Source organism: Camelus ferus, chromosome 4 (assembly GCF_009834535.1).
Source record: "Camelus ferus isolate YT-003-E chromosome 4, BCGSAC_Cfer_1.0, whole genome shotgun sequence".
Lineage (NCBI taxonomy): Eukaryota > Metazoa > Chordata > Mammalia > Artiodactyla > Camelidae > Camelus > Camelus ferus.
The window spans coordinates 9,088,304-9,102,286 of record NC_045699.1 but is presented as its reverse complement, the minus strand read 5'-3'; the positions used below and the strand labels follow the sequence as shown (position 1 = coordinate 9,102,286).

Here is a 13,983-nt window from a genome sequence, read left to right as displayed (position 1 = left end):
TAAACATTATATCTAAATTAATTGAGAAAGTCTGTGTACCTTCATTCTCCAATCTTGACTTTTGTGTTTGATCCTGCATATCATTCAATTCAACAAGAGAACAAACAGAGCCTGGCTTCTGAATCCAATGGGAGTAACTTCCATGTCTTAAAAAAAAAAAAAAAATCAGGATCAAAGGTAACTTGTATGTTAATGGTTTCTAACCTGCCCTCAAATTAGTTTCCTCCCAAATTATTTTTTAAATTATGAATTAGAAAAAATAAACAGAATTTACTAATATTCCACAAAATAAAAAGATGCCCCCCCACCATGATGGGCCCAGTGGAAAATTCATCATGTTTCTTGCCACTGTGGCAGCAGAATGAGGAAATCTAAAAGCATTCCCTCTGAAAATTAAAATCCAACCACCATAAAATTATCTTACAATCGTTAAACTACATGACTTGTATTCAAATACTAGTTTCATAACATATTAGTTCAAAGTTCATGTAGCAAAACGACCTACTCTTACATCAAACAGAAGAGATACACTTTAATGAAAAAACCCACATCTGCATATATTTATTGTATCATGTAATTCTGTCTATTAAATCAGCCTATGTGAACATACCTAATTTCAGATTTCTCTTGGCTTTCTGATTCTTCATCATCACTGTTATCAGAAAACTGGCAGTGGAGGACTTCATCTTGTTCTTCTATGTGACCCAGCAGCATCTGACTTCGTGTTCGAAATCCGGCAACTAGTCGATCCAGAGAGTATACAGAAGGACTTGTGTGGACCTTACAAGTGATGCCCCCACCCAACAACAGAGAAAGTGATTTTTAAAGTGTCTATTTTTATCTTATTGCCCAAAATATTTTTAAGAGGTTATTACATAGGTATTCTTCAAACAGCCAATCACTGAAAATACATTCCCCCCCCAAAAAAGTCAAAATTCATTTCACATTACTATTGTATCTCATGGACACATACTTTTTTCAGAATCTACATAGCTCTTCCTCTTCTAGAAAGATCATCTAGTTTCAATGATAGCTTCGTGGAAAATAGTATTCAAAAATGAAACCAGAAAGGGGCATGAGTGAAAGCATCACAGTTCTTAAACACAGCACAGGTACTCCCCGACAAATGTGGAGTCTGTACATAGTGTAATAGGAGACAACTGTTCCTCACCCCACCCGCTAGTCTTCCCAGCTCAGAACACTGGGAGAACTGCTAAGGGTCTGCGATTCCCCTCCAATCCAAATCCCACCACGTGAAGAAATCCAGAGCCACTGCCACTCCCTCTGCCAGGGTAAAATATTCCTGATTTGTAAGCCTGATGTATTTACTCACACTTCCTATGTGGTAGTCAGGGGGAACTGAATAATGACCTAAGAGACATACTTAATATGTATCACAGGATGAAGAGATTTTCATGGACTAGCCGGGGAGCTTTCTGTATTGTAACATGCTTCTATTGGCAATACACCGTAAGTTCCCAAAAACTGACCTTGGAAAACAACAATGAATTAGAAATTGCCTTTATACCTTTATTCTAGTTTCTGTTACCAAATATTTCCTTTTTCACCACTTCTCTGTAACCAAACGGCAGTAATTTCTCAAAAAAGGATAATAAGATCTTAGGGGAGATACTCAATGTATTAGTTTAAATTATTATAAGCTATTCAAATTATAACATATAGCAGAATGTGTATATCACATGGTGCTCCAGATTCAACTGACACAGGTCCCTCACACAACCCCTCCCAGAAAAGCCGACCTGGTACTGAATATTCCTTGATACCTGATTTTTGTGCCTCCACTGTTGGTCACCTAATAAGACCAGTTGTCATATCAGGACCACGATGGGTAAAGGGTAAAGTTTTCTAGGTGGTCTCCCATCTCTCGGGTACAGGGGGAGGGTTTATTTACAGAAGAACCAACTCAAGAACTATTTATCCAACAAGCCCAACGTACCTAGCGTGGCCATTCTGCATCATAATTGACAGGAATCAAGCTTTCTCTTTGTCATGGGAGGGGGATTATTTTGGAAGCAAATAAAACTTACTGTTCAGAATAACTTTGTTCTCTGGGATTGTAATTTGCTTTAAAATTTTCTTTTTACAAAGAAAACCAAATGACCCAACTTAATAAGGAACACCAAATAAGTTCTGTCAAATGAGTAACATTCAGTAAACTAATTCATTAACAGTCTTTCCAACAGAAGGTGCTTTGCCCCTTCTAGGCTCACAAAGCCATCTATAATCTCCTTCCTAGCTAAGGGTTAGGTCCTGCTTCCTGTAGTTGCTTCTGCACTCCCTGCTGCCCACAAATGATATTTCTGCATTTTCAACCACACCCCAAACAGTACTGATCACAATGTAAGTACTAAATAAGCTGATTAGTAATTTAGATAGCTGAAGTGTATCCAACTGGAAGGTAAGTTAAAAAAGTTTCTTTTGTATAGCACAGGAAACTACGTTCAGTATCCTGTAATAACCTTTAATGGAAAAAAATATGAAAATGAATATATGTATATATATCCAAGACTGGGACATTGTGCTGTACACCAGAGACTGACACACTGTAATTGACTGTACTTTAAAATAAAAAAAAGGTAAGTTTTTCTCTCTAAACTTCTCCTAGAATTGCACAGCAGCAGGACTGGACAGAACTTTAAAGCTTACTGAGTTCAACTCATCCCATGTTTGACTCTCCTTTCTAATACTGCAATTTACCATTTAACTTCTGCTTAAATAATCACACTGTGGGGGCCCTCACAAGCCTGGGACCTTGGCCAGTTTTCACTAGCAAGTCCCTCTTTATACTCCCTTAGCACTTCTTCTCCTTGGTCCTACCTAGTCCTAGAGATAAAGCCTAACAATAATGATCCACCTTCAGATATCTGAAACCAGTCATCACGTCTCCTCTGAATCAGACTAAATCTTCAGATTTTCCCCAAGGTCCTTCAGGAGCTTGCTTGTTATCTGAAAATAATCTAATTTGACTTAAGGTGCTATATCCAGACCTGAGTGTAATATTCTCAATCAGCATACAATAAGATAATTTCCTCTCACTAATGATGCATTTGACTTTGTTTCATCAGATGTGCTACAACTCATTTGCCACAGTTTCTAGCTTTCACATATTTAGCTTTGTAGTTTAATTTGAGAGCATCACAAAGGTTCATGAGATGTAAACTGTGGTTTTGCTACTGTAAAGTTGGTGTGTTTTGCTGGAATGAGGGCTTGGCTAGCAAGGGAACCTGGTCCAATCTCAGCAGACACATCTCATACAGCTCTACTTCACCATGAGCAATCATGTATGCAAAGAAGCGATTAAAAACCAAAACAAATTACTTATTTTGTGAGAAAAAAATGGCTTCAGCGTGAGAGAAAAAATTTTAGTAGCAAACTGAAAAGGATGTTAACTTATAGTACATGGAGATAATGCCTAAGAATTTTGTGGATGAAATGTAATTCACTCAGGAAAAAGAGAAAAGATTTTACAAACATTCACTTCTGTGAATTTGGAGATTCCGAAAGGTTTTTAAAATATATCCCGTAAGAACACTTTGGTTGGTTGTCTTTGTATACAATTGTGTCAAGCACTGAAAGTGATACTCTTTCCCTATTGCTTTTATTTCCTTTTCATAATACGGTATTTCATCAAATCTAAAATGCCATTAACTGCAAGACAAACCCTTATTTTTATACCATCAAGAAAGAAAAAACGCTGCCAACTATGACATACCATCAACTGTAACGCATATCCTGCCATCAAAGATGATAAAATGTGAAAAAAAATGTGAATCTTACAATCAATGAAAAATGGTAGATTTTCATCAGCATTTGTGGTATTATTTTAAACCTAAGTAATGACTGGGGCCACCTTTGTAATTTTTTCTTTCCAAAGTGCCCTTTTGTATGTACAACACTGGCTCTTAGTTTTAATTATATCATACTTACCATGTTAAGAAAATAGAAATCTGTTGTATTTTTTCTTTAAGTTTAAATCTAGATTTGATTTTTATATTTCATTAGATGAGTTCCTGCTATCTATTGAGACAAGTAAGTTTCCTTCTCTTTTTTCCAATTAATTTGATAAATTACACCATTTTAGTTGTGAGGGGCCATTTCATTAGGGTTTTTGCAAAAGCAGACAAATCCTAAAGTTACATTTCGGTGTTAAGCTTTTTAGAGCAAGAGATAGTTGAAAACAAATGTGAAACAATAGGAAACGGTATGCCCTTAGGATAAAATATTATTCAGCCATCAAGATCATGATATACTATGAATATTTAATGATTGTTGTCAAGTGTTTGTGATATATTAAGTGAGAAAAGCTAGCTACAAAAGTAGATCTACAAATATAACATAAACAATACACCTTTAAAATAAGATCTTTTCACCTTTTCTCTCCAATATGTGTAAACAAGCATATAAAAAATAAAATCAAACTCTTTCTGTAATCAATTTAAAAACTGATTAAGGAGGGAGGGTACATAGCTCAGTGGTAGAGTACAAGCGTAACACGCATGAGGTCCCAGGTTCTATCCCTGGTACTTCCACCAAAAGTCATAAATAAATAGATAAACCTAATTACTTCCCACACAAAAATTTTTAAAAATAAACAAATAAAATTTTTAAAAATTAAAAAAAAATCTGATTAAGCCACCCCCCCTTCCTTTGAAAGTATTTTAAGTTGAGAAAATATTTCCCTTGTCAGACTGAAAACATGAAACATTAGAGTTGAACTCTAAAAGAAAATATTAGAGCTGGGAAATATTTGCTTGACTTCTGCCAGGGAGACAGAAATCCAGGAAAAAAAGAACTGGTATTTCAGATGTCTCTGGCTTAATTTAGCTAGTTTAAGTATTTAATATGAAACCTTCCCCTCTCTCTTAGAACAATGGGACAGGAAACAGGACTTGAACAAGGCTTGGCATGCTTTGTGTCTCCCCATGCAAGCCTGCCTTTTCATGTCTGCAGCAGTAACTAGCCCAAGCAGGAGGTGTGGCCAGCGTTCCTGGACGCACAGTAGGAGCAAAAGAACTCTCAAAACTGATCATATGATCTTTCCCCCATATTTTAGTAGCTAGAAGGGTTCTTTTGAGGGTAGAAGGAAAATTTTAAAAACAAAACTGAGAATTTGCTAATTTGAAATAATAACTGTGGAAGTCTTTATTCCAGTCATGCCTGTTTCAGGTTTAATCAAACATCTAGACATAAGAACAGAGGGGCCTAGCCCCTTTTCAAGGGCCAGTGGCTCTGTCTCCTCATAGAATAAATGTGTGTGTGTGTGTGTGTGTGTGTGTGAACATCCAGTGAAAAAGAAACAGTCACTGAAAGAGAGAATAAATCTGTGTAACTTTTATAATCAGAAAAAAATGTTATTCTAAAAAAATAAAAGAATGGACAGAAATGGGAAATTCTTTCACATTACTAGGCAGTAGTAAAAAAAAAAATTTAGTTAGAAGTTTTGATATATAACTATTAAGTTGAACTAATAGATACCTGATTTGAATCCTACAAAGGACTTATATTTCTTCTCAAATGTTCTATAAAAATTTACCATGTATTCAGCCATAAAGAAAATGTCAATAATTCTAGAAACTTTACCTGAAATTAATAATAATGGTTTGAATTTTAAAATCTAACCACTTAAAATTGCAAACTACATAGGTAACAATAGCATCTCTCTTACTCGCTCCAGGCACTGAGTCTGGGATGCAGCAGAGGCACCCCGTGAACACGTGTTGAGGATGCGGTGTGCCAGGCACTTCCGGAGTCACCATCTCATGTAAAACCTCCATACACCCCGCCCACCCCCAATTCTGACAGATAAGGAACCTGAGGTTCACACAGGTTTAGTTCCATGTCCGGGCCTATACAATAGAGCTGGTGTTCACACCCAAGCCTGCATGACTGCCAAGTCTATAACCCGTCTCATATTTCTTATCCCTTTACTATGTAACCAACACACAGATCTCGAACAAATCACTTGCCTTCATAAAATTAATAAACAGAAACCAAAATTCATGAGTCTGCTAGTCTTTTCCATGGTGGAGATTCCTTGATTTTTTTCCAGAGAAATCTGTGTGTGCACATATTGACAACCCACACGCTTAGTTTTATAAACAAAAATTAAACTGAAACTTCCTGATTTTTATAGTCTTGATTATGTCAGCCTGGCAAGACTGAATAATACATAAACGAAATTTTGAAAAGAATCAGACGGACCAAAAAAGGCAAAATAAATACCTCCAACCTTATCAACTTGCTGCGGTTAAAGAAAGAAAAAAATTCATGAAGATATTAGGCTTAGTCATGTCCAAAAATATGATGGCAAAGGGCAGCTTTTTTCTCCTTAATGAATGTAGACATTATCTTCGAACTATTCCTTCCAAATATAACTACACATTCTCCTACTTACTAATTTTTTTACTAAAAAGAAGCATGGTTTTTTTAAAAGACTGTACACAAGTCTATAAAACCAAATAGAAAAAAAAAACCCCACTGAGACTATACAAATACACTGTACTACAATATTACATATAACATATTTTAAATCTGAAAATAAGAAAGAGATTAATGTTTAGACTTTACCTTCCTGGAATCTGATCTTGCTGGGATATAAATATAATGCCCCAAATGAGTATCAAATGGTACAGTATATGGTCTCTTTTCAAGGATCCTGGCATCTGGCCCATCTCCACAAGTTTCCTTAGCTGGAGAAGTCATTGACAGGTTAAGTTTTGTTAGTTCTTCATTCAGTTGATCCACAAGAAGTTGTTGTTCTATTATTTTTTCATTCTTTGTAAAAGAGAGATAAGAATTTTAAAAATAGACAACCTCAGTACATGTGTAATGATTAAAAATAAATTGTATATGGACCAAAACCACAACTACCTTAACAAAAACAGTAAAACTTCATTTATCCAAAGACTAGCTTCCGGTGTTCACAAGAATCTAGGATTGTTCCGAGTGGTAAAAATTTTTGAACAGTAAGCAGCAACAAACACAGCCTAAAGAGTTAAATACTCAAAGATAACGAACGTCCCATACCCTGTGATTGGTTACCTTGCCAACCTGAAGCACTCTGATTAGTTGATCTTTATAAACTTCCTGAGTGAAATTCAAGAAGTAACAAGAGACAAGGAAGTTGACAAGTGGTGAAAGAATTGCAAATAGTTGAGGCGACAGCAAAGAAAGTGGTAATGGGTACAGTGAAGTGAAAGCCTGTACAGAGTGAAAAAGAAAGCCAGAACCACAAAGAGATAGAAGATGGGCAAGTGAGAGTCGTGGGAGAAAGGAGAACTTGGAAATCAAAGGCTGAACACATTGTATATGGGAGTAGGGAGACAGGGAGACAGGGAGACAGGGAGAGAGAAGAGGGAATAGAGAGAGAGACACACACACATTATATGTGGTTTAGTTTTCTATGCATCCTCTAAAGAAAAATTCTGAAGTATTATCCAACCTAGAAAGCTCAACATCAATCTTTATTTTATAATCACAAAACTATGTAAACAAGAAATGTCATTCATCTTAATACGTCCCATGGACTATAATGTTTAAATAGGGGGAAACCCCCCCCTAAAGTTTCACTGTGTTAATGCTGAACTATAAAATGTAACTTTATTTAAAAGTCATGTATTCAGATAATTAAAATATACAATACCAATAGCATATAAGTTGAGGCAGGTATTAAACACAGTCCTTACATTCTCTGGGAAAAGGGTAAAGATATCAATTAATGTTAGACTGTATTAAGTCAAGGGTGCATGGTATACTCTCTAGGATAACCACTAAAAAAGGGGAAAGTTCAACCTCTAAGATAATTAAGTAAATACAAAAAGTAAAAATACACAATTAATCCAAAAGAAGGTGAGGAGAGAAAAAGGAACATAGAGCAGATAGGACTAGTAAAAATCACAATGGTGGGATTATAACCAGAATACAACAGTAATCGTGTTAAATTCAGAAATGAACTGAGAAATCCCAATTAAAGGAGAAGGACTGTCAGAATGAATCATAAAATTATCTAGTCTGCTGCTTAAAAGAAAGTTAAAATTGACACAGAAAGATTAAAAAGAAGATGGAAAAAGAGACTCTGGAAATATTAATCAAAAGAAAGCTGGTATAGCTATATTAATATAAAATAGACTTAAAGGCAAAAACCATTAGAAGAGATAAAATGAGGCAAAAAACTGATAAAAAGGTAAATTCACCAGAATGATGTAACAATTTTACATGTCTACATACTTGATAACCCAGATTCAATATATATAATGCCAAAATTGTCAGTATTCACGAAGAAGGACAAATCCAAAGTCACAGTGGGGGATTTTAACGTCACTCTAAATTACCAATACAACAAAAAGACCAAAAAAGTGAGTAAAAATACAGATTTGAATAATGTGATTAACATGATTAAGAGAACCCAGAGGTTGCAGAATACACATTCTTTTCAAGCACATCTCTAATATCTACAAAAACTAGCCTTATGCTGAGCCATACAGCAAGTTTCAACACATTCAAAGAACTGAAATCATATGGACCATAATGCAATTAAGCTAAAAATTAATGAAAAGAAATCCTCCATGTGTTAGAAATAAAATAACTATATAACCCAGAGATCAAAGAAAAAAGTCACAAAAAAATTAGGAAATACTTTGAGCTAAATGTGGAATGCAGGTAAAGATAAGCTTAGGAGGCACCATATTAACTTTAAATGCATATATTATAAAAAAGGCTAAAAATAAATAGAAAGGCTAAAAATCAATAAACTAAGTATCCATCTAAATAATTTAGAAAGATAGCATACAGTTTCCCCCCAAAAAGCAGACAAATTAAATAATAAAGGTAAGGATAGAAGTTAATTAAATAATAAAGAAACATACACTAGAGAAGATTAACGCAGTCAAGAACTGCCTCTCCGAAGACACTAATAAAACTGGTAAACCCTCAGTGAATATGACCAGAAAAAAAGAGAAGGCACAAATTACCAGGAATAAACAGGGGCTATCATCACATATCTAAAGAGATATAAGACTATTATAAACTTATGCCAATAAATATGAAAACTTAGATACAGTGGTCAGATTCTTAGAAAAATAAACCTTATCAAAGGGGAGGCAAAAAGGAAATATGATTGAATTCATACTCAAACGTTCCCACAAAGAAACATCACACTCTCAAATATTTCACAGGTGAATTCAATCAAACATTTAAGGAAGAAATAATACTAATTTTTCACACACTAGAAAAATAAAGAACGCTACCTAACTTATACCGCAAGGCTAATCTAAGTTGTTATAATATCTGACAAGAATATTCTGAGACAGGAAAATACAGGCTAACTGCACATGTGCATAGAGATGTTAAAATCCTAAACAAAATAATTGCAAGCCAAATCAAGAACATTTGTAGAAAAGAATTAACATAGCAAGCCTGCCTGCTATCCTTTGAAAGACCTGCTTACAAGGCTGTCCACTGGCTGGTGTCTGTTCCCAAAACCCTAACTGGTAAGAATGGCTTACTTTGTTCAAACTGTTTGTTAAGACAAGGTAGTTTACGCTGAACACCTGCTTTCCTTCTGGTAGTCTGGAAATTTAGTACATGCTGGGCAGAGAATGCCTTCATTACCGTGCCTCAATGAAACCTGAGTCTCTACTGAGTTCCCTCATAGAAAACAATTCACATGAGTTGTCACAGTCTTTGCTGGAGAAATTATGTACACGTGGGTGACTCCACTGGAAGCTTGTGCTTGGTTTCTTCCAGACTTCATTCTATGGGTGTTTTCTCTTTGCTGCTCATTTCTCTTCTTTCACTGCAGTAAATCTTAGCCATGAACACAACTATGTGCTGAGTCCTCCCAGTGCATCATCCAACCTGAGAGTGGTCTTGGGAACCCCAATACAACAGTACATCATGACCAAAAAAAGGGATTATTCTAGGAATACAAGATTGGTTTAAAATTATAAAAATCAACAGAATTCACATTAATAGAATAAAAGGGGAAAATCATGATAAAGGAAAATCATTTGATAAAATTTAATATCCACTCATAATAGAAGTTCTCAGCAAAGAGATTTTCCTTGGTTTGATGAAGGATAAATTTAAAAATATCTACAGCAAACATGATACTTAATAGTGAAATGATGAAAATTTTTCTTCTATGGTTGGAAACAAGACAAAGACACTTGCTATCACCACTTATATTCAACACTGTATAGAATATTGCAGTAAATGAAGAAAGGTTAAAAAAAACAAATAGAAAGTATAAGGATTATAAAGGAAGAAATAAAAACGTCATTATTTGCAGAAGATACAATTAGAAACAAAAATACAAAAAATTTACATAAAATATCAGAATTAAAAAGTAAATTTAACTGTGTTGCTGGGTAAAAGCTATCAATATACACAAATCAGTACAGTTACACGTACTAACAGTTAAGAAAATAACAATTTAAAAAGACACCATTTACAGTCACATAAAAAAATCAAGTACCTAGGAATGAATCTAACAAAAGATGTACAGTACTTCTACAAACACATACACACACACACACACACACACACACACACACACACACAAATCATTATGAGAAAAACCAAAGGAAATGTAAGAACATGGAGGGAGGTAACATGTTCATGCATTAATTAGAAGACTCACAATCAAAAGATGTTAATTTTTTCCAAATGTATCTTATAGATCTAACCCAATCTCAACCAAAATCACAAGTTTGTGTGTGTATGTGAGTATGGTCCCTGACAAACTGACTCTAAAATTTATATGGAACAACCAAGACATTCTTGAGAAAAAGGGAAATAGAGCAAAGACCTTGCTCTACAGAATATCTAGACTTATTAGAAAACTACATTAAATAAATGTGATATTGGTCCAAGGATAGACAAACCAATGGGACACAACAGAAGACCCAGAAATACACGATACATGCATGAATGAACCTTGACTTATGACAAAGATAGCACTCAGAACAGTGGTGAAAAGATCACCTTTTCAGTAAATGATGCCAGAACAAATGGATATCCACTTGGAAAAAACTGAAATTTGACCTATATCCCATACACAAAAATCAATTTCAGGAGGACCATAAAGCTAAATGTGTCAGGTGAACGAAATTTGTAGATACTGACGGGCATACGTAGAATGGATAAACAAGATTATACTATATAGCACAGGGAAATAAATACGGATCTTGTGGTAGCTCACAGTGAAAAAGAATGCGACAATGTATATATGTATGTTCCCGTATAACTGAAAAATTGTGCTCTACACTGGAAATTGACACAACATCGTAAACTGACTATAATTCAATTAAAAAAAAAAGGTTAAAAAAAAAAAAAGGCTAAATGTGAAAGGCAAAACTACAAAGCTCCTAGAAGGTAATATAGAAAGTATTCTCAGAGGAAAGGGCTGAGAAAAGGAAAGTTGTTAAATAGAGCACCAACGTCATTAACCATTAAGAAAAAGATTGTTGAATTTTATTCCACCTTTTCATCAAAAGACAACATTAAGAGTAAAAGCAAGTCACAGAAAGGGAAAAAATATTTGAAACCATGTAACAGAACTCATACCCAGATTATCTAATATGCTTCTGCAAATTAACTGAAAAGACTCAGTCCAATAGAAAAACAAGCAAGAGACTTGAATGAGCTTCTCACAAAAGAAAGTATCCCAACAGCCCAAAAAACATGAAATTCAAGTGCTCAATTTCACTAGTCACTGGAGAAATGCAAATTAAAACCACAACAAAATAACACTACAAACCTACAGGTTGCCTAAGATTTAAAAATTAACAATAACAAATGCTGGCAAGCAAGTGGAACAGCAGGAAGTGCTCATACAATGGAAAACAGTTTGGTTTTATTTACTAAAGTTGAAGATTTGATGTGCAGTCAAATTCTAACAATTCTACCTAATAAAACTGAAAACTGAAAAAAAAAAAAGAGTTGAAGATTAGCCAACCCTATGACTTAGCAATTCAACTCCTAGGCATCAAATCCGAAGGAAATGTGTGTGCATGTGCACCACGAGACATGGATAAGAAAACTCATAGGAAAACAAAAAGTCCCTCAACAATAGAGCAGAAAAATAAATTGTGGCATATTTATACAGTGAAATCCTATACAGCTATAAAACTGATCAAGCCGCAGTGACAAACAACAACAGATAAATCAGAATAGACAAAATGTTCAATAAATGCAACCAGATACTAAAAAAAATATACTGAATGATTAAATTTATAAAAATTACAAAAACTAAACTGTAGTGTTCAAGGATACACAGTAAAACAACACAGCAAGGCAAGGAGATGAATTACTATGAAAGGAAGGAGAGCAGCTCTCTCTGAGGAGGAGACACTAAGGACAGTCTGAGGGGCTGGCAGTTTGCTATTGCTTGATCTGGCAGTGGTTACCCAGCCATTCTCTTTGTGATAAATCAATGAACAATACATTTTGTTTCATGGTTTTAAATTATTCAAAATTACAAGGGTTAAAAAGGAAAAGAAAAATAATGTCAAAATCAAAGCCTACCTCATCCTGGGTCAGATTATTACTCAGGGCGACAGTTACTTCCTGGTAGGAAGGAAAGGTTTTAAATGAAATTAACTGTTTTGGGGGTGGGAGCGTTCATACCAGGGAGTATCATATTTAGGGACATACCATGTTACACTGCAGGCACATCCATGTTAATAATATGAAAGCTAAGGTAGAGAATTTGAAAGATTTAGCCAAAGTTAAAGAGCAAATTATTGATGGAGTATAAAAGGATAATCTAACAAATTAAAAAGTTTAAATTCTGCATTTACCTTCCAACACTTAACAATATCACATTATCTATTACCTTGGCGAACAAGGGAAGGGAAGAGTATAAAAAAAAAGATACCATAATATGTTTTGCAAGTTAAGTTCCTGGGTATTAGGATTTATGTTTTTGAAATATAAGTCAAACTAACAATAAAAATGTTTTCCCTTTATACCAATTCAGGGGGAAAACTGTAATAACTCTTCTAGGTGCTTGTGTTGAGAACTCTTCAAATGAAACTTATTTTTGCAAACATTCCCACTTATCATTTAAAACTGCTATTCCATTTAATAAGGTACTCTTGCAACGAAATATATAGAGCAAGGTACATTAAGAGACTCTACCTGCAACCTGTTCACTTTTTGTGCTTCTTTCAAAGATACAACATGTCCTTTGTTTTCCTGCACCATCATTTGCACTTGATTCTTTAGTTCCTTCACCTCCAGGTCCTTCTGATTAAATACTACTTCATCAGCTGCAAGAGCACACTGGGAGGAGGGAGAGAAAGCACGAGAGAATCACCACGGAGAGTAAGAAAGCGCACGTAATACCACAAAATCTGTGGTTTAACGACAGCTAGGCAATGTCTCTTCAAATTTTCTTATTCTGTTCATTATCACTTTTCTTCTGGTTTCTTTATAAGAAAGACAGAAACAGCTGAGAGGACCTAAAACTGCTATAAGTGTAATAATCACCACAAAGATAGGAAGATTTTCCGGATTTTTATTTTCTGCATTTTAAAACTGAAACCAGTGATTCAGGTTGTAGAGTACATTCAATAAGATTTTTACAAGTTTGCTAGAATTGCCGTAAGATTTTAATGTGGGTTTTTAAAAATCAAAGAGGTCACAATTTCCCAAACTGACCTATAGAGTTTAAGAATGCATTTGGATATCTAAATAAAGAGTATTTGCTAATTTTGTAAACTTTCACTATGAAGAGCTATATTTTGAAGCTGTCTGAAAATACAGTTAAACAAATAGTTTTCTTAGTTTCCACTGAATTATTCCTGTTTCCAAATAAACTTGGGATATGCAAATAAATACATTTACAATAAATTTTCAACTAAATAAACAGAAAATTAACATTGGTCAAGGGTCTACTTTATGCTAGGTTGTGATTTTTAAAGTAATTTTAAAATATTTTAAAATATCTCACTGAATAGA

General features: G+C 34.5%; 1 protein-coding gene across 1 annotated transcript in view; it reads right to left on the bottom strand.

Annotated features, from left to right (window-relative positions):
* LOC102509418 (kinesin-like protein KIF27) overlaps positions 1-13,983 on the bottom strand; it is a 127,014-nt gene that overhangs the window by 104,681 nt on the left and 8,350 nt on the right. The window contains 4 exon segments of the mRNA XM_032477510.1: positions 40-146; positions 611-780; positions 6,589-6,795; positions 13,162-13,305. Of these exon segments, the coding sequence (XP_032333401.1) occupies positions 40-146; positions 611-780; positions 6,589-6,795; positions 13,162-13,305 (628 nt within the window).